This window comes from Pelodiscus sinensis, chromosome 5, assembly GCF_052426305.1.
Source record: "Pelodiscus sinensis isolate ZL-2025 chromosome 5, ASM5242630v1, whole genome shotgun sequence".
Lineage (NCBI taxonomy): Eukaryota > Metazoa > Chordata > Testudines > Trionychidae > Pelodiscus > Pelodiscus sinensis.
Window position 1 is genome coordinate 15,270,045 of NC_143056.1, and position 27,683 is coordinate 15,297,727.

General features: G+C 43.7%; 1 protein-coding gene across 7 annotated transcripts in view; it reads left to right on the top strand.

Moving 5' to 3' along the window:
• Positions 1-27,683, top strand: part of SYNE2 (spectrin repeat containing nuclear envelope protein 2) — a 304,665-nt gene that overhangs the window by 76,912 nt on the left and 200,070 nt on the right. For all 7 annotated transcript variants that reach the window (XM_075926397.2, XM_075926393.2, XM_075926394.2 and 4 more), the window contains 13 exons: positions 1,208-1,366; positions 1,634-1,807; positions 5,734-5,868; positions 6,028-6,183; positions 9,230-9,447; positions 9,721-9,796; positions 10,944-11,062; positions 11,678-11,801; positions 13,323-13,480; positions 13,738-13,885; positions 15,419-16,026; positions 24,633-24,812; positions 25,622-25,772. In XM_075926397.2, the coding sequence (XP_075782512.2) occupies positions 1,208-1,366; positions 1,634-1,807; positions 5,734-5,868; positions 6,028-6,183; positions 9,230-9,447; positions 9,721-9,796; positions 10,944-11,062; positions 11,678-11,801; positions 13,323-13,480; positions 13,738-13,885; positions 15,419-16,026; positions 24,633-24,812; positions 25,622-25,772 (2,406 nt within the window). The remainder of the gene's footprint in view (positions 1-1,207; positions 1,367-1,633; positions 1,808-5,733; positions 5,869-6,027; positions 6,184-9,229; positions 9,448-9,720; positions 9,797-10,943; positions 11,063-11,677; positions 11,802-13,322; positions 13,481-13,737; positions 13,886-15,418; positions 16,027-24,632; positions 24,813-25,621; positions 25,773-27,683) is intronic.

Genomic DNA, 27,683 nt, shown 5'->3' on the forward strand with positions numbered 1-27,683 from the left:
AATAAAACCACGTCCAGACTACTTTCGCTTTCGAAAGACCCGCTTTTGAAAGTGAGCTCAGAAGAAGATATGCACAGTCCCGCAGAATTTGCATATCCTCTTTCAAAAATAAAGCGTAGTTTAGACGTACCCTTACTGTTGTGTGTACTCATGTTCATGATCAGACAGTGGTCATTCAAATGTATGCTTTACGTGGCTAGTAACGAGGCTGTATGTATACAAACATATTTTAAGAATACTTTAAAATAGAAGACTGAGCAAAGAAATGTAACATGTGAGAATAAGTACCATCGCAGAAGTTAAGTACCAGTCAAATATGCATATGGACGTCACAGGGTTCACTCACTTCTAGGGGTGCCTTTTTCTGGCCACTTTAGGGATTAGCTCTTTCCAGGCACTACAGCCGTTTCTGGTGCTCTCTCCACCTATTGTTCTCTCACCCAGTGGACCCCCTCGATCCAGGAGCTGCAGCTTTCTCTTTGTGACTAGGCCCTCCATCCATGTCACTGTGGTCCTCATCTTCCAGGGATCCAGAATCTTTCAGCATGAGCTATCCCAGGCAGTCCAATCCCCACTTCCCCCATGATGGGTGGGATTGCTCAGGCCCACCCTCTACGTCAGGTTCTAGTTCATAGGCCTCTCTCTGCAGCACCCAGGATCTGTCTTGCTGCTTTTCCTCTGAGCCTTCTTTGTCTTTCTGGTTCTCCCCATGCTCTGTGGTTACTTTCTACACACCTCCTTTCTCCCAGGGAGTGACTGCAGAGTACTTCCCTGCGGCCCCTACTCCTGGGCTTTTTATGGGCCTCTCCTGTTCCAATCCAACAGAGCCTCCTTTAATTAATCCCTGCTCCCTGGCTTTTCCTCCAGGGGTAGCCTGCTCTGTTAATTGTCCTACCTAGTCACCTTAACCCCATCAGGGCTTGTGGGGTAAAGGGGGGGGACAATATCCCACCACAGTGGAATTAATTAGTCAGCTTGACAGCTTGTTTTCTCTGCTTCCCTTTTTGGTTGGCGCCAGATCTCTTTCCCCTCTCACCCTATTGATACTTTGTACTGCATGATAATAACCCTTAATTGCAAAGCATGGTCCACGAGTGACCAAATATTGCCTACTTGTCTTTCAGTTCAGTTCCTAAAGCTACATGAAATAAATAATAATAAAATAATAGCATTTAATATTGAAGACTTTTGTGTTTCATCTAAACAGATCCTAGCTGCCAGAAGAGCCATGTGCCAAGAACAAGTTGCTGCAGCAGAAGAAATCTTGCAAGTTTTGACACGTAATATTTCAAGTCAGGTGTCCCTCCTGGATTGTCAGACAGCTGGGCTACAGACACGAATTAAAGACGCCAAAGATAGACTTCAGGTCTCTGTTCCCTATCACTAGCATGTTCAGTACACAGATATCCTTATCTGTAGTACTCAGTGATTAGAAAAACTACTTTTAGGGTCCACATACTATAATTCTTGCTAAAAATATTTGAGCTTCTCTTCTCTTGTTAGGTGCAGAGGGAGAAGAGATTTCAAAATTAGTATCCAAAGCTGAGTAATGATATGTTGAGCCATGTTATGAAGGAGTATTTTAAGTGTTTTAACGATACCCACACCCTAAAAATTGTATTTTTGTTTCTAGGCTGCCATGATTAACCTAGACCTTGTCTCACCCAAATCGGAAGAGAGACTGTCAGAAAAGGAGGTCATGCGTAATTTTGAAGAATCTCAGAAGGAGCTTGAAACATCGATTTTAAAAGCTGTACAACTCGTTAGCCATAAAGTGAGCAGGGATCAGCACATTTTGAAAAATGAGGTAGGTTCCAATATTTATTTTCTACCTGAGTCATATGAAGCCTTTGCCTATCAGCAAATATTATTTCATAGCAAGATTTTATGACTAGAAGATTATCTTACAGCATTGGTCCCCAGACTTTTCATGGTCATGTCCCCCTTATCCCATCTGTGGCTTCCCTTAGGCCCAGAGTGTGGCTGTATTTTTCAGGATGGGGGTAGGGAAATGCAGACAAGAGTAAAGGGGCCAAGGCTGGGGTTGCAGCTGGGGACCATCCTGGGGCCGGGTGCAGGAATGGATCTGCAGACAGAGGTTGAGGCAGAGGCTGAGTGTGAAGTTGTGGTTGGGAGCAGAGGCTGGGGGCAGGGCTGGGCATGGGACTGGGAGCTGGGCTGCCCCCCCATGTTCCTTTACACCCCCACCCCACACTTTGGGGACCTCTGTCTTACACTGATGTGGAAAAGAGCACGTTTCTTGGCAGTCTTCACAACTTTTTTTAAACTTTTTATTTTATCATTATTAACATATCTGAGCTTTCTGTAGAAATATTAAGAACTCTTTCTCAAAACCTGGACTTTATCATTACCTGTATTTTTTATTTTTTTTAAGAACCCCCAAGATGGTAACCTCACATAATAAAATCTTAATTCTGAAATAGGGTTGTTGGGAGTTTTTCCATTGAAAGGATTTCTCAAAATTTGTTTCTCCATGTCACTAATCCTAGGGCTGTGTCCAGACTCCATGCCTCCGTCGACGGAGGCATGTAGATTAGCCAGATCGGAAGAGGGAAATGAAGCCGCGATTAAAATAATCGCGGCTTCATTTAAATTTAAATGGCTGCCCCGATCTGCCGATCAGCTGTTTGTCGGCAGATCGGGAGAGTCTGGACGCGATGCCCCGACAAAGAAGCCTTTCTTCATCGACACAGGTAAACCTGGTTTCACGAGGCTTACCTGTGTCGATGAAGAAAGGCTTCTTTGTCGGGGCATCGCGTCCAGACTCTCCCGATCTGCCGACAAACAGCTGATCGGCAGATCGGGGCAGCCATTTAAATTTAAATGAAGCCGCGATTATTTTAATCGCGGCTTCATTTCCCTCTTCCGATCTGGCTAATCTACATGCCTCCGTCGACGGAGGCATGGAGTCTGGACACAGCCTAGGAGTGTCTCCTTTTCCAAAAATGCCCTTTTATGCATTAGTCATAAGTGTGTTATCAGAGTTTGAAAGCTGACTGATCAAGTGGCCATCAGACGCACAAGTAACTTTTTGCACTTAGCTTTGACACAGTTGTCTTGAAGGGAAGTAAAACCTCGCTTAGATTATGTTGTTTATAATTATGACACCAATATGGGGTGTTGTAATAAAGATTTTACTTATATAAAAGGAAATTGAAAGTTCTCAGAGCGTCTGTAATTCATCCTCCTTGTGTATATAAGTTATTCTGTGCACTGTATGTTTCCATCATCCCCATCCTCAGGCAACTGTAAGACTTTCGGGAATGTATAGCTCTGAACCACAGTCGTGTTTCTTGTCTCATTAAAAGCCTTTGGTCTCCTCCTTTATAGGGATGTAAAACCTAATGTTTAACTGCATAACTGACTAATCAGGATCCCAGGTGGGGGGCTGCTCCAGCCCAACAGGAGTAGCCTCTAACCGTAGGGCTCGCTGGGCTGGAGCAGCCCTCTGCCTGCAGCAAGCTGCGGGTGGGTGGCTGTTCCTGGGGGACTGGTTACCCCTTCACAACCTTATCCTGTGTCCCAGAAGAAGCTTTTCAAAAGTAGATAGAAATGCTGAATGCCTTAGATTTTTGGGTGCTTTACTTGTCATTCCTTCGAGACATCTCATTCCTGAAGTGCTGAGAACCTGCCGTCGAAAAAACCAGACCTCTTTAACATGGGTACCCAAAAACTGAGGCACCCACAAGCATTTCTCCTTTGAAAATCTTGACCTTGGGCTAAAGCGCACTATTTAGGACAGCCTTGGGCCGGAAGGCAGTGCAGAGCCAGCACTAGGTATGCTTATAGCAGGGGTCACCAACCTGTGGCTCTTGAGCCAAATATGACTCCCTAGGGAGCCAGATATGGCTCTTTTGGAGCTTCAACTCAGCCCTCCCAGCTCCCCCCGCAGCAGGGAACCGGTGCTGGCGCTACAGCCTTACGGCCCCCCACAAGACTGGAATGCCAGCGCCGGCTTCCTGCAGGGGTGGATGGGGGGAACAGTGGAACCGCTGCCATTTTCCTTCGCCCTCTGGGACACACTGGAGGCTTCCTTCTGGTGAATGAGTAGTGGGAGGCCGTGTTACACAGTGCCTGTGCTGCGGCAAGAAAACAAGTAAGTGCCCCCCCCCCCCACCGCCTCATGCCCAGATCCACACCTTCACCCCCTCAACCCATCCTCCCCTGGCCAGTCATCCTGGTCACTCTCGCCCTCTGTCTGCTCCTGCCCCCTACCTTTGCTCCTTGCCCTCCTCCCCCCCAGCAAGACACCCTGCTCCCTCCCCCTGGCCAGACACCCTACTCCCAGCCTGCTCCTACATCCTACCTCACACCGTCACCTTCTCCTACACCCCACTTTCCACCCAGATCCTACAACCCCATTCCTATCCTATTTGCTGGCAGCCTTGTTCCACACACTTAACCCCTCATTTTTGGCCCCACCCCAATGCATAAGGAGGCCCCCAAAATCCACTAACCCTGAAACCCCAGAAGAGTAAATCTCTCCTCAGTCATTTTTGCCTCTTCCCCCACTTCCATGGCTCTGGTGCACCAGAAGAATGAGGTATTTCAGTTGGGGGCCACGTCAGTAAAGGCTGGAAGGTTTTTGGAGGGTGGTTTGTTTTTTTGCTTCTCACTTGTGTGGTCCCTGACTGATTTTTCTGTGGGTCAGTGGCCCTCTGCCATAAATAAAGACATTGTTGAAACCTTTTGTGTTGGATATAATATTTTGCTTTGTTTAAAAATGAAGCCTGGGCAATAAGCCCCTAATTGGGGCCCAGCCCTGATCTGGCTGCAGCGTCATAACACTCTTGCACCACCCCCCACACCAACCCTGAGCCCATCATACACCTAAACCCCCTGCCCTGAGTCTATCATAGCCCCACAACCCCAGACTCCTGCATCCCCAGATCTCTGCCATAACACTCCTGCACCCCCACACACCCAACCTTATGCCCTGACTCCATAATATACCCAAAGTCCCCTGCCCTGAGCCCCTTATACACTCCAACCCAGACTCCTACACCCCCACATCCCAGCCCCCTGCCATAAGATTGACAGAAGACAGCCTGAATGCATCCATGAAGTTGGATTTGACCAGTTATGAGGTAAATGTCAAAGAAATGTGCATAAAGATGCAGCAGTAGAAGTCCCATTACGTAAAATCTGTGAGTACAATGTTTCATTTATGCTGTTATTAAGCATTGTCATTTTCAGGCATGCCAATGGGCATTCTTATACGGCTCTTTATTGACCACTTGTTCTGAATTTTGATGTAGTTTGGCTCTTTGGTTTGAAAAGGTTGCCGACCCCTGGCTTATAGGGATTCTGCCTCCAGGAGACACAGTCTCCTCCCATGCTTCCTATTGCACATGGGGAGCGTGCAGGTGTGCCTCATTGTCTGAGCATAGGGAGGAGCAGAGCCACTGATCCACATTGTCTACTCCCCCTTGGTATGTAATGTTACCCACAAGAGGTATTGCAGGAGCCGTAGCTGCACTTTCCTAAGCATAGGGACTGTTCTTGGCATTTTTTCAGTCACAGAAAATGTAGGAGTGCAATTTGTGTTGTGGCCTTCTCTATGTATCCATGCAAATGTCTGGGACAAATCTGGCCTTTTGCCATTATAGCCCAATAATAAACACCTTGTCATTCCTCATTGCGCAGGTTTGATATGATAATGACATTGATGATGTACATGAGTGAAGATCTGTTCTGTTGTGTTTTTTCCAGGAAGCTTTTAGCATTTTAGACACGAGAATCCTTGAAAACTTTTTGAAAGCAGCTGAACAATTGAAAAATATTTCACCAGCTCATGAAAAGGTAGCTGTGGAGGCAAGATGCAGAGATGTTCGTGAAAGATGGGAGGTGAGAAAATACACAGAAGAGAATGAGTTGCTTTTTCTTAGCAGACATGGTCTCTTGAAAAACCTATTTTTGTTACAAAAATAGAGGTTTTTACTTGCTTTATAGCCCACTGTCACTTTATGACCATTGCACTGAGACCGCGCTTTCTGTACTTTGCAGGCAGTTCATCGTGAAATCATATCGTGTATTCAGTTCATAATGGAAATGGAAATAGGGAAATTTAATGCATCTTTTTCAAAACTCAATAAACAACTAAGTAAAGAGAAGAAACTTCTCAGTATCGGTAAAACCAAGGGACTTATAAAAGAACATGAGGTACTCTACAAAAATGCTATCCTCAACTTCTCTGCTTGTGACTGTATTGTGTATCCTTCTGCATTGTTTCATCTAATATTCTTTCTAACTTTAGACTTTTCCGTCATTAAACATCCACCTCCTTGACAGTAGGATGCTAACTTTTTTTTAGTTATAGTTACCTTATTTTATAATCACTTTTATACAGTGGTTTTATTTTTAATTTTTACTCAAAATGTGTAATAATTGAAAAAACAAACTTGAAATGCACTGTAGCTCCCATTCAAGGTAGTAGTTGCATGGCTAAGGATGTAGAGCTTGACTTTATCTATAATTATAATGGTTGTACCTGATTTGGGCTGTATACAAATTCATCACGCAATTTTAAGAGGTATTTAAATGGTTCATAGACCTGTGCTAATTCTCTGCTCAGAGGTAAATTTCACACAGTGTGTAATTTCACACACTGCCATGAGGGCAGGGAACTGGACTTGATGTCCTCTTGAGGTCACTTCCAGTTTTATTATTCTATGATTCTATGAAACTTTGGTTTACTTTTCATACTTTTACTCATGACTTTTTTTGAGTTATCTCTTCTTTAATTTTCTTTTCACCTTGGACACACCTGGCCACCACTGTATTCCTCAAAACGTAGGTGTAAAATCCTGGCCCCAGTAATGTCAATGAGTTTTACCACTGATCTTAACAGAGTCAGGATTTCCCCAAGGTGTTTTTAATCTGAGGAAAAACAACAAATGAAAATCTGTATATGAAGGTATAAAGAGGAATAAGCATGTATCCCAGATAAATTCTGTTCTCTTCCTGTTGGCCAAGAGAGTAGAGTATCATTTATTTCATTGTAGTTGCTTCTTACAGAGTGATGGAAAATATTCTAGAGAAATATCTCAGTCCTGCCATCACTGAAGTAAGTGGGAGATTTGCTGCTCGCTTCAGTGTGAGCAGACTTGGGCCTTAAGGTCGCTAAAATTGGAATAAAGAAGAAAAGACCCATGTAAGACAGAGCAAATCAAATTACAAGGTTACTAAGTGAGGAAAAATTAGTCTGTTGGTTAGAGCTGGGACTGTGAGTCAGGATTCCTGGTTTCTGTTCTTGGCTGTGTTTAGAACAGGGCCAGGGTTAGCCCCTGGTGGACCCCCCACACCTCTGTATTTACCTGCACCTCTGCAGGTACAGAGGATTACAGTTCCCATTGGCTGCAGATCGCTATTCCTGGCCAATGGGAGCGGCACCGCAGCAGGTATGGGCCATCGCAGGTAAATATAGCGGCAGCAGCTGACCAAGGGCTAACCCTGGTGAACTGCTGCCATTTTGTTGCCAACCTCTGGATTAGAATATGATCAGGTAAGCAATTCAGGCCCAGATTTTTTAAAAAAATATTTAGGCACCTCACTTCTGTTAATTTCAGTAGGAGTTAAGTGACTAAATACTGGTTGGACCACTATAGTCTGGACTTCCCTTGTCTAGCAGTATCTGTGGACCGGCAGCCTCTTGGATGCTCCCAGGCTGGAGCACTCATGGGGAAAAGCCGGGGGCCCTGTACACAGCAACTCCTCCCCTGCCCTCCCAGAGTTTCTGCAGCACTGCAAATAGCTCAAGCTCAGGAAGGGAGGAGAGGAGAGGGATGGGGATGATCAGGAGAAGTGGCAGGGTAGTTGCAGATCCATGCAGCCATGGGCTACAGGAGTGCAGCCCCTTGGCTGATGGTGGGGCTGAGAATGCAGTCTGGCAGCAGAAAGGCTGCACTCCTGGCCTCTGGCTGCATGGCTCTGCAGCCTCCCTGCTGCTTCCTCTTCCCCTAAACGCTGCCCCCCCCCCATTCCCTCTTGGTCAGTGCTGGCTTCTCTGCTGCTGCCGGAGCGGAACCCAGCAAAGGGGCTGGCATTGACCTCCCAATCATTGACTTTCCCTCCCCTTCCAGCAAATTCCCTGCTCTGGTGCTGGCCGTGTCCTGAGAGTGCTGGACCAGGGGGGTACAACGTGTACCTTTTAAATACCTGGTCTTTTAACCTCTTCATGCTTTTGTTCAGGTGTAAAATGGAGCTAACACTTGCCTGCATCAGAGAGGTTTTGTGAGAGTTAATTTATGTTTTCGAAGTGGTATGAGAGCCTCAGTTGAAAGTGCATTTACAGGCAGTCCCTGACTTACGCGGATCCGACTTATGTCGGATCCACACTTACAAACGGGGCTTTTCTCGCCCCGGAGCTCGCGGGCGGCAGGACCGCCCAGAGCGCAGCGGTCCCGCCACCATGTCCTCCGGGGCGAGAAAAGCTGCTCCGGGTCTCCCTGGTGTGCTGGGGGGGACTCCTCAGCACAGCAGGGAGACCCGAGCAAAGCCGCACAGGTGGCGGGACCCTTTGCTCCTTTGCCCTAGAGCAAAGCCGGACAGGCAGCGGGGTCCCCCGCCTCTGCGGCTTTGCTCCGGGACAAAGGAGCAAAGCCGCACGGGCAGCGGGGTCCCGCCACCTGTGCGGCTTTGCTCGGGTCTCCCTGCTGTGCTGGGGGGGACTCCCCCAGCACAGCAGGGAGACAGGAGCAAAGCCGCAGAGGCGGCGGGACCTCTGCACCTCCGCGGCTTTGCTCGGGTCTCCCTGGTCTGCTGGGGGGGGAGAGGGGGCGCAGCTAGTGCGCCCCCCCCCAGCAGACCAGGCTTTTGTTGCGGGACGCCTGGGGTAGAGCAGCTGGGGTGCTGCCGGGTTGGTCCTGCAGGGACCTACCCGGCAGTGCCCCAGCTGTTCTGTCCCAGGAGTCCAGATTCAGCCGCTGTTGAAACTGATCAGCGGCTGATTCCAGGAAGCCGGGGGCAGAGCAACTCCTGCCTAGGGCTTCCTGTAGTCAGCAGCTGATCAGTTTCAGCAGCAGCTGAATCTGGAGCCAGTTCCGACTTACATACAAATTCAACTTAAGAACAAACCTATAGTCCCTGTCTTGTATGTAACCCGGGGACTGCCTGTACTTGACAAACGAACGCTAAATAGAGCAGTGTCAAATAGACTCTGAAAATAATCACATTGCCCTAATTTTAACATGTTTGTTCCTTCACATAGGCTTTTTTCTCTCCTGAAGGCTGCCTGGGGGAATTGAACAACAGCTTACAAGTTCTTAAAGCGATGTGCAAAAAACTGACTGCTAAAGAAACTCACCCAGAAACAAAGAAACTCATTGCAGAGTGTGAACAAAAGCAAGAACAGCTTCAGAAATGTGCTGCTGATGCTTACAGAACTCTGCTGTCCCATGTTGGAGATGGTCAGGCCTCTGAACAAGGGTGAGTATTTTGCAGCACAATTTATCATAGCTCCATAAAACGAAGAAATCTAGATCATCTTCCTGCTACCACAGGATTGTAACTTGGAGCATATTCTTCTTGTGTACTTAGTTCTTTTAAAATATTTTGATAAAATTAGTCAATGTCATGTTAGACTAATCTCTGGCAGAGTTTCAGTGTTTGTTTTTTTGTCTTTTGAAACATATGGCAGTGTTCTTTCTTTGTATTCACTAGTTGTTTTGTTGTTAAACTGAAATTTCTTTTAAACCTTAGGGGCTCTTTATATGCTCCTGACAATGGAGAAAAGCACATTTCATCCCAATCAGTTGATATACTTTCAACTCAGGAGGTATGTAATTCAGATCATAGACTCATAGGGTTAAGAAGGACCATAATGGTCATCTAGTCTGACCCCCTGCCAGGATGCAAGATTTGTTCGGATTAAACCATCCCGAGACAGATGACATACCATTAGCAAACATAGGTTCATCTAGAGTGGATCACAAGGAAATGGAGAGCAGTTATTGTAACTGTATCACATTGGACTCAAGCATGCCAGTCAAAGCTCAGGACCCTGTTATGCTTACAGTGTACAAATTCTTATTGGATAGACTGTCTCTGTCCCAGAGAACTTACAATTTACTTCCTCACCCTTAGTAGAAGTCATTCGTATGCAAAGGGACAACCTATGGGCCACATAAATCCTCAATATAGGACTGAAGTTCTTGGACATCTTTCTTGATGGGGTGAATGTCAGCTTTTAGCATTGAAGGAAACATACCTAGAAATACTACATTGAATTTTGGGCCATTCCGTAGCCATAAGAGATTAACAAATTGCAGGGGATAACAGAGATTAAAAATGATGAAGGGTGTGGAGGGGTTTCCTTCTATGGAAATACTAAAATAAAAAGAGTATAACTTTATTAAGCAATTGCTAAGATGGGGGATACTACTGTTGACTGGTAGTTGAATGCCACAGAGGAAAAGGTTTTATTTTAGAGTGTGGTACAAGAGGATGACAATTTATGTGACTAGAGATGTACATAGGCAGAGCTCGACAAATTATACAATCTACTCGACCGTGGCGAGTAGATTGTAACCTGTAAGAACCGGGTTCCGGCGATCTGTGCACACGCAGAATGATCTGTGCACGCGCAGGTCAGTGGACAGCGCGGCTGGCGAGTGGGGCTCGCCGCGGTTTGGCGAGCCCTGTACATAGGCATAATAGTATTCATTAGCAAGACATCCAAAAATGTGTGTATAGTCCTTGCAAAGAGGTGTGTTTCATAATTTTATAATTGTACTTAATAATCTAGTTTTAGTGAATCTTATGTTCATATATGGAACCTCTTCTCTTGGAAACTGGGTGTGTTTGGCATGAGGAAGTGATTGCTTGTTTCTTTCTACCATGTATGTATGTCTTCTGATTTTGTTGAATACATAGATATAAGGTAATACACTGATTTTCATAATTGATTTATTTACTTTTATTAGGCATCAGGTCCAGTTTCAGATGTTATTTTTGAATCAGACCTGAAACAACGGAATGGTGAAAGCTGTGCAAAGAAGTTTGAGAGAGACAGTGATTTGCCCTTAAAGAATTTATTAGAAAGGTAATTTTTAAGTGACAAAATATGAACATTGGGAGAGAATACTATACTAACAAGTTACACAGAAATTGGAAATTTCATATATCTGGACTACTTTTGCTATAGTGAATTCTGTTCTCTATTTATATTTCGTCTTCTTTATTTTGTTTATCTATCTTGCTGTGGAGCCCATCACAGTAATGTTTAGATACAGGAAAAATAAGTTAGATCTATATAACAAAGAAACTAGTAGACCTCATGATTTTTCTGCTATTCTTTCTTCCTTAATCAGAGGAAACTTTGATTTTGGATGTGTGTATTTGCCTGAATATGTTGAAGCCAGATTTCCAGAAATTCATTGTTTTTGCACATAAAAAATAGGTTTGAGCTGGAGTTCAGGAACTGGCATACACAAATCAGGTAGCTAGGTGAAATTATTCCATTTTAAACACAAAGGCTTATTCCTGTAGGTAAAAAACAAATACATGAGCAAGTTGCTGAACTTACTTTAATTGCTGTTAAAGAAATGGCAATGAAAGCAATTATTCAGTAAGTTGTGACCCCCAGTTATTTACCCCTTCCTATTGCCTGTTAAAGGCAAATTGATATTGTCTAATGAACTACTGCATCTTTTCCTAGCTTTGATACACAGAGGAGTAATCTGGAACTTCATTTACAAAAAGCCAGAGATAAAGTGGATTCTGCTTTCACTGATGAAATAAGAGACACCTCATGCCTTCAGAATAAGCTGCTAGATCTACAGGTAAATACTGATAATTTTGATGAACATATTGCTTGTGTACAATTTGTAGGATATGTTTAGGAAGGGAGAGTTATATTACTCTAGTTTGAAGTACCATCTTCCAAGGTACTGAGCATACGTCTGAGAGGAGAATGCACATTCCCAACGGTGATTGGCTTCAGCGAGTCGCGGGCATTTGGCAGACATAGCTCAACTCTGCAAGATTGAGGCCCTACATAGCAGTGGAGTTGTGGCAGTTAGCTAGGAGTAGATCAATGTCCCCTCTAATTGTTTCCATCCATGTGCAAAATATTTTTTTATGTGCACCAAGGCATGTGTTTATGTGCACCACCAATAGAAACAGAAAACCTAGCTGTGAGCACTCTGCTAATCAGCTGGGTGGCATTTGAATCTCTTCTGGGTGGCCACACAAGCACTCAGTTTACAGGGAACATGGGAGGTGAGTTTGGACCCTTATGAGCAAAATTACTCCAGTGCTATTGTAGTTTGACAAGATCTGAAGTGTTTGCAAAAATATAATTTTGTCATGCTCTATATTTACTACACAAAAAAAGCTATGTTAAAAAAGTGCAATGTTGCAAAGTCAACCTCCTTCTATATTATTTTTCTTCTGTAGCGCTTGGGCCCCAAAATGGGGCCACTAAGGGCACACCTACACTGCGGCGTTATTTCGAAATAACTGACGTTACTTCAAAATAACAATGTCTGTGTCTACATAGCAAGCCATTATTTCAAGATGGCAGACTTCTTACTCTGACTTCTGTAACGCTCATTTCACAAGGAGTGATGGAAGTTGAAGGAAGAGTATTCTTCTTTTGACTTCCTGCTGTGTAGACAGTGCCAAAAGCTGAATTAAACAATTTCAACTTCAGCAACACATTTGACATAGCTAAAGTTGTGTTTCTTAATTCAACTTTTGCCCTGCAGTTTAGACATGCCCTAAGAACAGAGGAATGTTTCTTTTATTTCAGTTCTACAAAGTGGCACCCTGGCATCTTCAGAAAATTTTGGTGCTGGATTCTAACAAGTTTCTACTGAGTATGTGCAACCCAAGGTCATTCAAAAGAATATAAATTGGCCAAATGTGGATGATTTTTTTTACAGGCCACATCTGACCCTCCTGCAAAATTTCTAATCCTTGCTACAAAGCCTGGAGACACTGGAGCTTCCCAGTGAAATGAGTGTGTGAATTTTTGTAAACACGTGTAAAACAATGTGTTTTTCTCTAATGTTGTTCTGAAAAATTGCTGGGCAGGGTATTTTTGCTGAAATTTAAAGAACAAAAAAGCCTGAGGCAGACACCTGGCATGGAAAATTCCAGACTGAATGAGTTAAGCTTGACAAAGTGATCAGCAGCTGGCAACAGGGTCTTATAATGGGAAGTGGTAGGCAATTTAATAATATGTTTTGCTTCCAGCTCTCTGTATAATAACATCTCTGAAGGTAATTTTCACAATTGACCAGCCTGTTTGCACAGTATGTTGCCTTTTGAATTACTTATATGTGCCTATCTTCTTTTAGGTCATAGAGAGGAAAGCTAATTCTTGTTGGACACAGATTGAAATTATTACATCTAAGTTAGAAAATCTTATGGATAACACAAGGAAGCCTAGTATTTCTGAAACACGAAACAGACTTAACAGAGAGTGGAGTGAACTTCAGATTATTCTAAATGCCAGGTATAAAATAACATCATATGCTATTATTTTGTGGGTTTTGGGAAAGAGTATGTTATCATACAATAAAAAAATATATTGTATAGTGCAGTGGCTTTCAACTTTTTTTCTTGTGACCCAGTTGAAAAAAATTGTTGATGTCTGCGACCCAAAATCATTATATATTTTGACTAGAGAGCAGGTTCTGGGGTTCCCTGAAATACGTGCAGCATCTTTTCCTGCTGCCTTCTCCTCTTCATGTTTATTTATCTTTCTTGTAGAATGAAATCTTTAAAGACTGCTTTGGAAGTAGTTTTGCCAATAGAAAAGGAATTCATTCTTCTATGCAACTCAGATGGACAACTCCACAAAATAGACATTCAGCAGTTTACTCTGACAAATACTGATTTTGTTTATAGAGAACTGAAGGTAAGAAAGAACACATACCCTACATGTCAGTTTTCAAATGTGAGTGCAAGGTGAAACGATGCAAAAATAGGCATTTGTACATGGAAGAGCTGGATAACAGCGTGGGACGTTTCGCTCAGGGATTTGAAAAAAGCTTTCAGTGATCAGAAAGTTTTGATCCTTCTGACTTTGATCAGGGTGTTGCCCTCTTTTTCTGAATAATGCTGCTATACACCCCTGGTACTCAAGTGTACGCCAATGGTGTCCATTCACAGTGGATTCACAAATAGTTCTTGCTCATAACTGTCTTTCTTATCCAAAATAACATTGATCCCAGTCGAGCTGTTTAGTATCAGGCTTTCTGAACTAAGGAAGCGCCACCTGCTGCAAGCATGACTTACTGCATTTTCTGTGGGTCTTAATATCCAAACTCAGCTTCCCAAAGACTGGGACAGGCAACCTACTTGGGGTGTAAATCAGATTGTAGAAAATTATTACAACCCTCAGATGCTCACCCTTTTGGACAGTTACCAGACTGCTGTACCTGGGATCCCATGTGCTAAGACTGGGCAAAATTTAGATACTGCTTCTCTGGCACTGAGCTTCTGGCACTTTCTTAGCCAGAAGTGGGCAATAGTTTTTGATGAGGGGCCACTCCAAGCTTTGGTTGGTGATCAAAGGCCACCCCACTTTTCTATGGGGTGTATGCAGGCTCTAGGATAGAGGTTAGGTGCAAAAGGGAGCTTGGGATAGGGGATTGGAATGTGGGGTCTTCGAGGAAGTTTGGGTGAAGGAGGAGGTTGTAACCTAGGGCAGGGGATTGGTTGGGGTGCAGGGTCCGGGAGGGGGCATAGGTGTAGGAGAGGATTCTGACCTGGGGAAGAGATGTAGCAGGGAGGTGCAAGATCTGGGAGGAGTTGTGACCTGGGGTAGACAGGGGTGTGTGTACAGAGGGTTTAAATGGTGGCCTGGCACTGAAGGGGGAGAGGGGCGTGACTTGGGGCAGGGAGTTGGGATGTGGGAGAGAGTGAGGCGCCAGAGGCAGGCTCTGCCCAGGAGGAGTTTACCTACGTGGCTCTCGGCCAGCAGCCTGGTGGAACCCTCGGGCAGGCTCCCTGTTGGCTGCAGTCCTACGCCACTCGGAAGCGGCTGGTTGCTCTGTATGCTTTTCTGCACCACGTGCTGGGGGAGGGAGAGGCTTTGCTGCTGCCCCTGCTTCCTCCAGTACAATGATTGCAGCTCCCATTGGCTGAAACCTTACATGACATTCTAGTATGTAGATGTCACGTTCACGGGATTCTTGTACACCTGCATCATCTGCCAGTTAGCATCAAGAGATCCTTGGGTCACTGAAGAACCAAGAAGTCTGATTTAAGGTATAACTAAAGAAAAGCCTCAAACTGCAATATCCTAAAGACATTTTTTTCATGCTGTTACTGTCAGTTTTATGTGGGGTCAGTCTCATTTTTTTTTCTAGCCATATGCTTTGCTTGGAATAGGAGATGCAATTTCTCTTTTTCTTTGCTAACCTTGCTGTGGTTCTCTCAATTTCAGAAAGTCCAGAGCTGTATAATCAATCAGATTGAATTGTGTAAACAGCTGGAAAACCCAGACAGCTCATCAGGAGATGAATTTAACCCAATAGATTTGCAAGCAGCACATGAGATTATCCTTACATATAAAAAACAGCTTGAAGAAATGAATCATAAAATGCGGATCCGGAAAACAGCCCTCAAAGAACTGGAAGCTTTTTTGGCTTCATTGCAAAGAGTTACATTTTCTATTGAGCATGCAACAGACTCTTCAATTTCTGACAAGCCAGTGGTGCAAGGAAGTGCATCAAAAGAAGCTATACAGCAAGAAGTTTCTTTAATGAAAGAAGAGGCTAAACGTTTGGATGAGCACTTGCAGATGGTTGATATCTATTTGGAAAATGGTGAATGTGGGGGAAAGACTTGCTGTGAAGAACTCATTGTGGCCTTATCTGGAAAGGCAAACAAGGCTTTTGCCCGTCTAAGTAAGAAGGAGCTCATCCAAGAAAATGAGTCACAGGAGACTTTTTCCACAAGAAATAATGAGCTCTTAAAAAATATTCAAGACCTACATGATAAGATGAATAAAATAGGTTTGAAGGATCCATCGATTCCAGCAGTTCAACAAAGGTGAGAGTGTTTATTGGAGTTTTTTTAGATCCTCAATTAATAATTTCAGTAAGTTCTGTTTGGTTTCTATGAATCCAACCTAGAAAAGCACATATATGCATGTAACCTTGCATCAGCATAGTCCCATTGAAGTTGATTGATTGTGTCCAAGTCTGCCCTCCCCCCATTAAAGAAAGGATGTGGACACATTGGAGAAATTCCAGTGGAGGGATATGTGACGTAGTGGGGGTACTTGCTGGGCTGTGGTGACCCCTGCTGTCTGGAGCAAGACCCAGCAGGGAAAGCCTCACTAGGCCAAGGTAATGCCAAACTTGTTGAACCAGTGGCCAGACACCCCCCATGGAGAGGAACAAAGGAAGGTGGAATGCTGCCCTGGCTGGGGGGCAGGGCTGGTTGAGGGTTAGTTAGTTCCTGGCTGGAAGGCAGGGAATAAGGAGCTGGGGAGGGGGCTGGGACTCCCCTATCTCAAGGGGGGGGCACTGAGGCCTCTTAGCCCCAGTTCCTGTACCAGATTACATCTGTGCTGCGCTGTGCTGGAGGAGCAATAAACCACCCTCAATTCCACTGGCTGGTGGAGTCTGTTTGTGCCATTTCGGGGTGCAGGAGACGGGGAACCCCCAACGCGCCGTCACAGGATACAAAAATGATTAGGGGACTGGAGTACATCACTGATGAGGAGAGGCTGAAAGATTTGGGTTTATTTAGTCTACAGAAGAATGAGGGTTCAGGGTTTGGTTGTGCTGGGACAATAGGATGTGCTTGGAATATGATTCTTTCTCATAAAACAGAAAGGGACAGTTATACTGTATAATGCCCACAGGAAGACAGCAAGGGGCCAGAGATGGGGACTGAGGCAGCTATAACCCCATTGGGCCAGCACGGGGCAGAGGTGGAGAAAGGGATAGCTGTCTATTATATATGTGAGAGAGTTTGTCTGTGTGTGTTTCTGTTTGTCCCCCAGTTGTGGGACATGCACTTCTCCCCTGGTTGTGCCCGCTGCATTTGCAATGGCCATGGAGAAATGCTTCTCATTTGGCCCCAAGTTGCTGCAACTTCTCATCCTCAGCCCCACCTCAGATCAAGGATTTAAATTAAGGAAAAAATAAAATTTATTTTAGTTAATACCCTAGAAACGCCAGGTAAATCTTCTAGTACAATATATTGCTAAAGGGTGATTACATGTAGAAAATCTGCATGACAAAAGTCAGTGCATATCACACATGGAAAACAGAGTTTTTCTAAAATGAACTGCAGCTACTCCTATTAACTTAGGACATCTCATTGCTCCCTTTTCGGAAAATTCATTTACCATGCATCACACATGGATCTGATAATTTTTTATTAATACTAATTTATACTAAATGCTTTATTCATGAAATCCAAATGCTGACATGTTTTTCATTTAAGGGACCTGAACCAAGTTTTTAAATTTGCCACAGTGACACTTGATAGTTGAATGCACTGTAGTTAACTATATTAATATAGACCTTACTGGCCTATGAAATTTTGAATGGACTCCTCAGTGGTGTAAACTGTTATAGCTCCATTGAAGAACTGGGCTAGATTATACCCGCTGAGGATCTGGCCCTTCTACAATTAAAGTTAGGACCAACTTTCTGTTTAAAGCTCGAGTAAGTATTCTGAAATCTGTCAATTATTTGGATTGCCTTGAAGTTTGGAGTGTCTCGGGGGTCAGTAGTGCTATGTGTAAGACTCGGTTTATGTCTACTCTACAGCTTATGTTGGCATAATTTATATTCCTCAAAGGTGTGAATATTCCACCCTATAAGTGACATATTTTACATTGACATAAAATCCACTGCCGCAAGTGGCATAAATTATGCTGCTTAGAGAGCTTTCTCCCGTCAGTGCAGACTGCCTTTACCAGACATGCTGTAGCAGTGCAGCTGCAGCATTATACATATATCTGTAGTGTAAGCAATTACTTAGGGCCGTGAGCAGTTCAAGGGGGCCCCCTACTCGTGTTTGTGTGTATGTGGGGGAAGTATTCCTGCTAGGAGTCACAGGTTCTGTTAGTTATCCAGACGTGGGGCCATCTCCACTTCTTGGGGCTAACGGGTACAGAGATACAGCTCCTAAAAAATATATATATTTTTTTAAATTATAAGAGTCTGGAAAAAATATTTTGGTCTCAATGAGTGACTTAGGTAAGTCGTTTGAGCTCTCTGCATCATTTTTTTTTATCTGTAATATGAGGGTAATGTTGAAAAGTTCATTGAGCTGTGCTAAAGGAAAGAACTACAGCTGGTCCCCGAGTTGCGAACAGTCGACTTCCAACCATTCGCATTTACGACCGAAGCTGTTGTAAATGGTGGACCCTGAGTTACAAACGCGATCCACGCTTACGAACAGCACGGTTGCGTGTAACTCTATGGGGTTCGGACATACGAACAAACCGAGTTACGGACCAATTGTTTGGTCCGTAAATGGTTTGTAAGTCGGGGAGAGGCTGTATATAAAAGCTAGGTCTTTTTGTTATTTCCTACCTACTGGAGCATATCTCAATGGCAAACCTAGATGAGAACTACAGTTAACTAAAAAAGCGATGAGGAGTCCTGTGGCACCTTATAGACTAACTGAAGTGGAGGAGCATAAGCTTTCGTGGGCAAAGACCCACTTCGTCAGATGCATGTAGTGGAAATTTCCAGAGGCAGGAAATACCTGCCTCTGGAAATTTCCACTACATGCATCTGACGAAGTGGGTCTTTGCCCACGAAAGCTTATGCTCCTCCACTTCAGTTAGTCTATAAGGTGCCACAGGACTCCTTTTCGCTTTTGCAGATTCAGACTAACAAGGCTACCCCTCTGATACTTGACAGTTAACTAAATTACTGGTAGCTCTCACCAATAAACATTTATCTTTTTCTAGGAAATTAAATAGCAAAAAATTGTTTTAATGCAGAGTTAAGGTTGCCTGGTTACAGCTTGTGCCCTTCAGAATGTTGAGTTCAGCATAACTCAAACACTGGAAAACTACTGCTGAGTTAAGGTTAAAAGAAAACTCACACCCTTAACTCTGCCTTTATTGAGCTATGCCCTACATCACACCACCTTCATGCTCTACTTTTTCATTGTAATGGACAGATAGTACTTGTCCTTGCCGTTTGCTAAATGTTAAGCCTACACTTGACCCAGACAGAACACCACACTTGCAAACTTTAACAGACATGCCGATTCTCTCAGAGAATGACAGAGGGCTGGGCCACTTGGTGTTTAGAGGCCCCAGGCCCCCATCATATCTAAACTATACTAAAACCAAAAGAAAATATGAAAATGAACACTTGAGATATTTATTTATTAACAATTAAGTCATTATACAAATAGCATGTATGTTAAAAATTTAACTTTAATTGTGAGTTTCCACTGCAGGTAAAATTCTCCATTTTAGGAATGCTTTTCTGGCTTTGTTGTGTGCAAACTCATTTATAATTGAAGAAAAATCTAATTTATGTGCAACATCGCTGTTAACATTAAGCACTGTGTGCCCATTCAAACGCTCTTGTCCCATTGCAGAATGATGATAGTTCTTTACTTGTTTTAACACGTTGAATGTACATTCACCTGAAGCCACTGATGCAGGGAGACTGACAAAAATACATAATGCAGTTGTGATATTAGGAAATTCAATATTTCTTGAAGCAGTTCTTTTGGCTTGCAGTCTGATTTAAAGTTGGTGGAATGTATACTTTTCAGGAAGGCAATCTCATCACGGCGATCTCTTGAAATTTCATTGTAGTATTCATTGTCAAGTCCAAGTCAAGTCTCAAGTCACTACAGTTTAAGTCTCAAGTCAAGTCTCGAGTCCCTAAAGTCACTTTTGAGTAAACTCCCAAGTCGAATCTCAAGTCTTAATTTAAAAAATGTTAAGTCACTTTTGTACAAGCCATTAATATTGGCATTTTCGGACAATTTTTTCACCAAGTCGATTTAACAAAATTAGCAAGCCTCAAGTTGAGTCTCAAATCACAATGAACCTGTTTCGAGTCTCAAGTCGAGTCACCTAGGCGACTTAAGTCGGACTCGAGTTCAAGTCGTGGGACTCGAGTCAACAACTCTGGTAGTACCTTTGTTGAAACTGTTCAGCCACTGAATATAGTTCTTAATCACTTAGTTCTCTGAACTCCCAAAGGAATCCAGAAAGAGTACAAATTTGTTGCAGTGACTCAAAACGAAGTGTAAGACCAGATTTGATGGCGTCAATAATAACAAAAAAAAAATTGATTCAATAGTGCCTTTCTGCATCAGATTGAGATGTTAAGCTGTGTTTGGTGGAAAACTCAGTTATCAGTTTCTGTGTTTATTTCCCTCGGGAGTAAATTTTCCATTGAACTGTCAGCTAGCGCTGCTCTACTAACTGATTTCCATGTAACATAGTTATCTATGTGATACTGAAGTTTCATGTGCAGGTATTCGGTCTTGCAACTTCCTCCAACCTCTACTGATGTTCCAGCTGGATGGATCAGACAGTATTGATGTATTTGAAGTGTTACCGTTAAAAATGAAACCGGGTACACAGTACAGAGCTTGCTTTTCCGTGCTCCAGCAGAGCCAGCCTCTTGTGTAGATCTCTGCATTTAGAAGAGTTTTTGTCTGCAGACGAGTGGGAAAAGCATGGTTTTTCAGTATCTGTAGGTATATTACTAGGAATCAGAAAACAACTAACTTTGAGAAACAACTGCATTTGAGCAACATGGTTCTTATCAAGAAGTTCCGTGTCAGGTTCTGACGCCACTGTTGTTACACTGTGTCTTGTGCTAGTCATAAGTTCTTACTCTTGCTTCACAGCATCTCCGAGGTCCTCATTTGCGGCCTGCACAGTCTCTAAATTGTGTGTAGATTCTGCATTTATTGCTAAAGTCGGCATTTCTGTATTTTGAGTAATGACCTCCTCATTCTGAGGCAGTGGCATTGAAATGTTGTTTGTGAGTACAGAGATTTCCTCATCAGAACTGGAAGTGTGAGGCATTTTTTCTGCGAGAAATGATGTTATTGCCTTTAAACTCTTAAAATGCTATTTCATACTGTTGCTTTCGCTGTCTCTTACTTGTACCACTTTCAAATTTTCACTTCATTTTTATAAAGGGGTCCTTTTAAAATAAAGTAACACACAATAAATTAATTAGCTAAAGGCTATTGGTTATACAAAATTTTAATGGTATACAGGCAGTCCCCAGGTTACGTACAAGGTAGGGACTGTAGGTTTGTTCTTAAGTTGAATTTGTATGTAAGTAGGAACTGGTACATATTGTAGGGGAAACTCTAGCCAAACATTTCTCCAGAGCTCAGTTCTATTCTCCCACACCTCACTTCCCTCAGTCCTTTATTCTCAAGCTGAGGTGTCTGCTGAGAAAAGCCGCTCCGCGTCTCCCTGGTCTGCTGGGGGGGTGGCGCTAGCTTCGCGTCTGCTTGGTCTGCTGGGGGGAAGCAGCTAGTGTGGGGTTGCCTCACCCCGTTTGTAAGTAGGGATCCGATGTAAGTTGGATCCATGTAACCCGGGGACTGCCTGTATACTTCACAGTGTATATTATATAGTCATAGAATACTAGGAGTGGAAGGGACCTCGAGAGGTCATCGAATCCAGTCCCCTGCCCTCGTGGCAGGACCAAATACTGTCTAGACCATCCCTGATAGACATTTATCTAACCTACTCTTAAATATCTCCAGAGATGGAGATTCCACAACCTTCCTGGGCAATTTATTCCTGTGTTTGACTACCTTGACAGTTAGGAACTTTTTCCTAATGTCCAACCTAAACCTCCCTGACTGCAGTTTAAGCCTATTGCTTCTTGTTCTGTTCTCAGAGGCCAAGATGAACAAGTTTTCTCCCTCCTCCTTATGACACCCTTTTAGATACCTGAAAACTGCTATCATGTCCCCCCCCTCAATCTACACTTTTCTAAACTAAACAAACCCAGTTCTTTCAGCCTTCCTTCATAGATCATGTTCTCTAGACCTTTAATCATTCTTGTTGCTCTTCTCTGGACCCTCTCCAATTTCTTCATATCTTTCTTGAAATGCGGTGCTCAGAACTGGACACAATACTCCAACTGAGGCCAAACCAGCGCAGAGTAGAGTGGAAGAATGACTTATCGTGTCTTGTTCACAACACACCTGTTAATGCATCCCAGAATCATGTTTGCTTTTTTTGCAACAGCGTCACACTGCTGACTCATATTCAGCTTGTGGTCCACTATAACCCCTAGATTCCTTTCTGCCGTACTCCTTCCTAGACAGTTGCTTCCTATTCTGTATGTGTGAAACTGTTTGTTCCTTTCTAAGTGGAGCACTTTGCATTTGTCTTTATTAAACTTCATCCTATTTACCTCAGATCATTTCTCCAATTTGTCCGATCATTTTGAATTATAACCCTATAATGGTTTGGGGGTATTATTTACTATGGTTCTTTGTAGTCTTATTTCAAAGTCTTGAAATTTCATCTGCCCACATGTTCCCATCATGAAATTCCTCTAATAACTGGTACATTATTATGCATATGAACACGGAGTGATTGCCAGATTAGATATTATGTTTATTAAATAACTAGAATTCAAAGTTTATCATCACAAAAAAGCCTTTAAAGATTAATCTAAAACTGGAAAAGAGGTGGCTTACAGCTGAGCCTGAAATGGTTATTGTATACAAAAACAGAGGATCCAGAGAAGAGCAAGAACATCTAATTTAGAGGTTAAACTCACCCTCAGACCAAGCAAAATCACTTTATAGTAATAGAATTAATTAGGACTTTCAAAACCTCTAAACTATGCAACAAAGACTGTAAACAGCGTTTCATAATGTAGAATCACAAATCATAGAAGCTACTCAAGTCTCCAGTCACGCAGATGAAAACTCATATATGACTGAAAAATTGGAGAAGGCTGGAGGTCCCACGATGATTTAAATCAATTTTTTTGCAGGTATATCTCGCTTCTTTTGTTGTCTCTGTTATAACTGCAAGATGCATAATAAATGGAAATGACTTGGTAGAAAAATGTCAAAATTTGAGGCTCCTCTGTCTCCTGAGGCCCAGGCCAAATGTCCAACCTGCCCCCACCATCCTCCCTGATAGACCCTGATAGGGCATTCTAACATGTCATACTCTTAGAAACCTTCCACACTTACACACTGAATGCATCTAAACCTATGCTTTTCTGTACCCATTGTTAAATCCATAGACTGCTGACATATTCCACCTCAATACTAACATTACCCACAGCAAGAAGCCCCTGTGCCCAGATGCTGAGACAAACTACACAATTAGGCATTGAAATGATAGACAGGCACCTCAAAGTACACATGCATCTTTTTCCTTTGATGCCATGTGGATGGACTCAGACCCAATTTTCATATCACAATCTAACCTACTCCAATTTATTCTGCACAGGCAGTGCAGCTGGGCTGCATGGAAATAATTCCTAGTGACTATTGCCAGTTCCAATAGGGCAGAGTTAAGGTTGCCCGAACTCTGTACAGGCAGTCCCCGGGTTACGTACAAAATAGGGACTGTAGGTTTGTACTTAAGTCGAATTTGTACTTAAGTTGGAACTGGCATCCAGATTCAGCCGCTGGTGAAACTGACCAGCGGCTGACTACAGGAAGCCCGAGGCAGAGTTTCTGCCTGGGACAGAGCAGCTGGGGCGCTGCTGGGTAGGTCTCCGCAGCGCCACACCTCAGCGCTGCGGGGACCAACCTGGCAGCATCCCAGGAGCTCTACCCCAGGTGTCCCCAAGTCAGCTGCCGCTGGTCAGTTTCAGCAGCGGCTGACTTGGGGACGCCTGGGGCAGAGCAGCTGGGGTGCTGCTGAGTTGGTCCAGTAGCACCACTCCTCGGTGCTACTGGACCAACCCGGCAGCACCCCAGCTGCTCTGCCCCAGGCGTCCTGATTCAGCCGCTGCTGAAACTGATCAGCAGCAGCTGAATCAGGACTCCTGGGGCAGAGCAGCTGGGGTGCTGCCTGGTTGGTCCAGTAGTGCCAAGGAGCGGCGCTGCGGGACCAACCGGCAGTGCCCCAGCTGCTCTGCCCCAGGAGTCCCGAGAAAAGCCTGGTATGCTGAGGAGGGGGCGCACTAGCTGTGCCCCCCCCCCCCCCAGCAGACCACGGAGACGCGGGCGGCAGGACCCGCCGCCCGGGTCCTCCGTGGCTTTGCTCCGCGTCTCCCTGGTCTGCTGCCCCCCCCTCCCCCAGCAGACTAGGGAGACGCGGAGCAGCTTTTCTCGCCCCGGAGGATGAGGGCAGCGGGACCTCGGCGCGTCTGGGCGGTCCCACCGCCCGCATCCTCCGGGGCGCGAAAAGCCCGGTTCGTAAGTGCGGATCCGACATAAGTCGGATCTGCGTAACTTGGGGACTGCCTGTATTTCCTGTTTTTCAGAAGTTTGAGTTAATGGTGAACTTGACATTGTGGAAGGGCACGAGCTATCACCAGGCAGCCTTAATTCTCTACATTAATAAAGGTTTTTCCCATTTAATGTTTGTTTAGTAAATGTATGCCGTTTATGATGAATTTTCAAAGAAACCTCATACTTAGGGTTTGGGAAAAAAATCTATGATTTGTTTCAATATAGGAGTATATTTTATTTCTTTCTCAAAGGATAAAATCATTAACACAATTGGAACAGGAATTGGGTTGCTTTGCTATTGAAATGAAATCCATACGAGAAATTGCTAACAAGCTTCTACAGAATGACGAGACAAAAGGAGAAGAAGCAGATGAACAGTGCACAGTCACAGAACGGTTATGGGAGGATACAAAACTATCACTTGCTGAATGGTAAGGGGGAAGAATGAAAAATTTAGGTGGGTCATATAAATAATAATCTCTCATAAAATCAAAAGGCCTTAAACAGAGATACTTGACAGTAAATACTATGCTTAGGAGGGAGGGGGAAAAAGAAGCCATTTCTGGTGTACTACTAGAACTAGGAAAATATTCACCTTTTAAAAAATTATTGCAATCCTGTAACCCTATCATATGACCAGCTAAGTATAGAACATGGCAAGTACTTGGAGGAAAGAATTCTTAAGAAACACCTAGTTCCTGATGGAAGCGATGTTGAGTCAAGAGGTGACACTTCCCTCAAAGTCAATACTGGCTCCGGCTACCGGAAAGAGGCATTGTGCTACAGAAGATGTGAACTTTAAGATGAAATGCCCGATTGAGATCCTAAACAGTAAAGATGATATTTTCAGAGCTGTCTATGGGATTTAGATGCCACAGCCAAATCCCCTAAGTAGCCTTGAAAATACTACCTTAAAGGTCCCATGGCAGTTACTGTAAATTAATCCCATTGGCTTGCTCAAATTTCAGTTTGTGTAATAGCATTTTGTGTACCGAGTTCCTCCTGCAGTTTGAGTTTGAGGAGACATTTTAAGATTCTTGTCTAAAACTGTTCTGAAACTTTCCAGAATGAGGTTGAATAGCTGTTGGGTTCCATCCCATTGGTGGGTGAAATGATCCTTCAGAATGAAATGTGCAATAGAAATTGAAGTTACTAATGTCACTTTCATGTGTGTGGAAGAGAGGAGGGGTTGAAGCTGTTCCTTTATACATGTACATTAAATCATTCTGCTTTTTAATAGCCAAGAGCAGTGCGAGAGGGCATTGGAGCTCCTGAAACAATATCAAAGCTGCAAAAATAGTCTGATAATCATGATCCAGAAACAAGAGTGTGTCCTTTCACAGCAAACTTCTTATATGGGGAAAGACAATCTGCAGAGAATGATAGCAAAGGTGAGTTTTTTAGAGGTAAAGGCTCTCATTGGAAAGTTTAAATCTGGATTTGATCCTCCCAAAATTTGCGGGAGTGCAGATGTGGTTTGTCGATCACCCCATTATAGGTGTAGGATCAAGTGGCAAAGAAGAGGCATGGGTCTGGTTTTAGCCCCAGACTATTTCAGAGTAAGTGGGTGTCCAGAACCAGGCTTTTGCATTAGGCTTCTCTTTAACTTTATACAGTAAACTAAACTCATATTAAATATGTGGGGTTTTTTCATTAAAATGTAAAAGAGACAGGATGAAACCCTGGTCACATTGAAGACAATATCAAAATGCCCAGTGACATCAATGGGGGCAGGTATTTGAGCCGTGCTGTGTTAAAATATCCTCCCATTTTTCCACCATTTTTTATTTATTAAATCCTTTTATTTTATAACTTTTAAATGCTCAAATGAAACAAGTTGAAAACAAACCCTTTTTACCACAACATGTAATGAACTTAATATTACAAGTGATAATTGTGGACCCCTTCAGAGAAATTTCCGACTAGGGATGTAAGCGACTTGTTGACTACCTGACTTCCCAATGAGCATAGGCTTATCAGGTAGTCGAGTTACTACTTGACTAGTCGCTTCCACTCACCCTTGTTGCCTCTGTATCAGAGGCAGGAAGAGGTGGGGAGACCAGTAACCAGTGCTGTGAGGAGCTTGCTTTAAAGCCGGTTCCCCTCAGCACCGTCTCGGTGGGGAGGGTGGCAGGGGAGGCAGAGGCACAGTGGGGAAACAGCGTGAGGAGGGACTGAAGCAGTTCCCCACTCATGCTGGTCCAACTTCTGTGCCTCTGTCTTTTAAATGTAGCAAGAGGGTATGTCTGCAGGGTCCGACTGCCAATCCAACTGCTGTGCCTTTGCCTTTTAAATGTAGTAAGGGCCCCATGGATGGTTCTTACTACATTTAAAAGGCAGAGGCGCAGCCGGGATAGCAAGTACCTCACCACACTCCTTATCGACTAATTGAATAGTTGATGGAAATTCCATCTACTACTCGGTTATTTGATTAATCAAAATTTAACATCCCTACTTCTGATATGATTGTACGTTAACAGAAGATGAAAATTATAGTCCTTACGTATCACCCAGCTAATTGCTTTGTTTCCTTGTTCAGAGGAATTACGTGAAATACCTTGGGTGAGATTCAGGGCTGTACCTCTAAGGGTATGTTTGCACAGCTCATAGGAGCAAGTCTCCCAACAGGTGGATTATCCAGACTCATGCTAGTGCTCTAAAAATAGCTGTGTAGACAGCACTTTGAAATTCCTGCTCAGGCTGGAGTTTGGGCTCTGAAACCCAGGGAGGAAGGTACCCTGGCAGCAATCTCCAGATTTGATTGTGTGGGGAGGGCATTTGCAGTGATAGAACCAAGAGTTCATATTTCATCACTTTCTCCTCCTGGCTCACACTCGGTATGGAGAAGAAAACTTGTCTGAGATATTCAGTCTCAAGAGCCATCATTGTGGTGTCTGCTAACTGTTAAGCATTCACAATAAGGTATGCATCAGCTGATTCCACACCAAAGGTTATGGCTGACGTAGAGGGAGTAAGTGGTCACTCCCCAGCCGTAATTGTGCTGTTCAGCAGAGTTTAAAAATATTCTCTTCAGTGCAAGTGCATACCTTCCAGTACTGTTCATGTTGATTGTATGCACAGCGCAGTAATAATGCCCAGCTCTTACACTTACACTCTTACACTTTCATCAGTAGATCTCCAAATGCTTTACAAGGGAGGTCAGTATCATTATCCCCATTTTGCAGTGGGCAAACTGAGGCACAAAGGAGTGATGTGGCTTGCCCATATCATATGTCAAGCTAAATGTGGAACATAGTGGGTACTTGGGGGAAGGAACTCTTAAGAAACCCATAGCTCCTGAT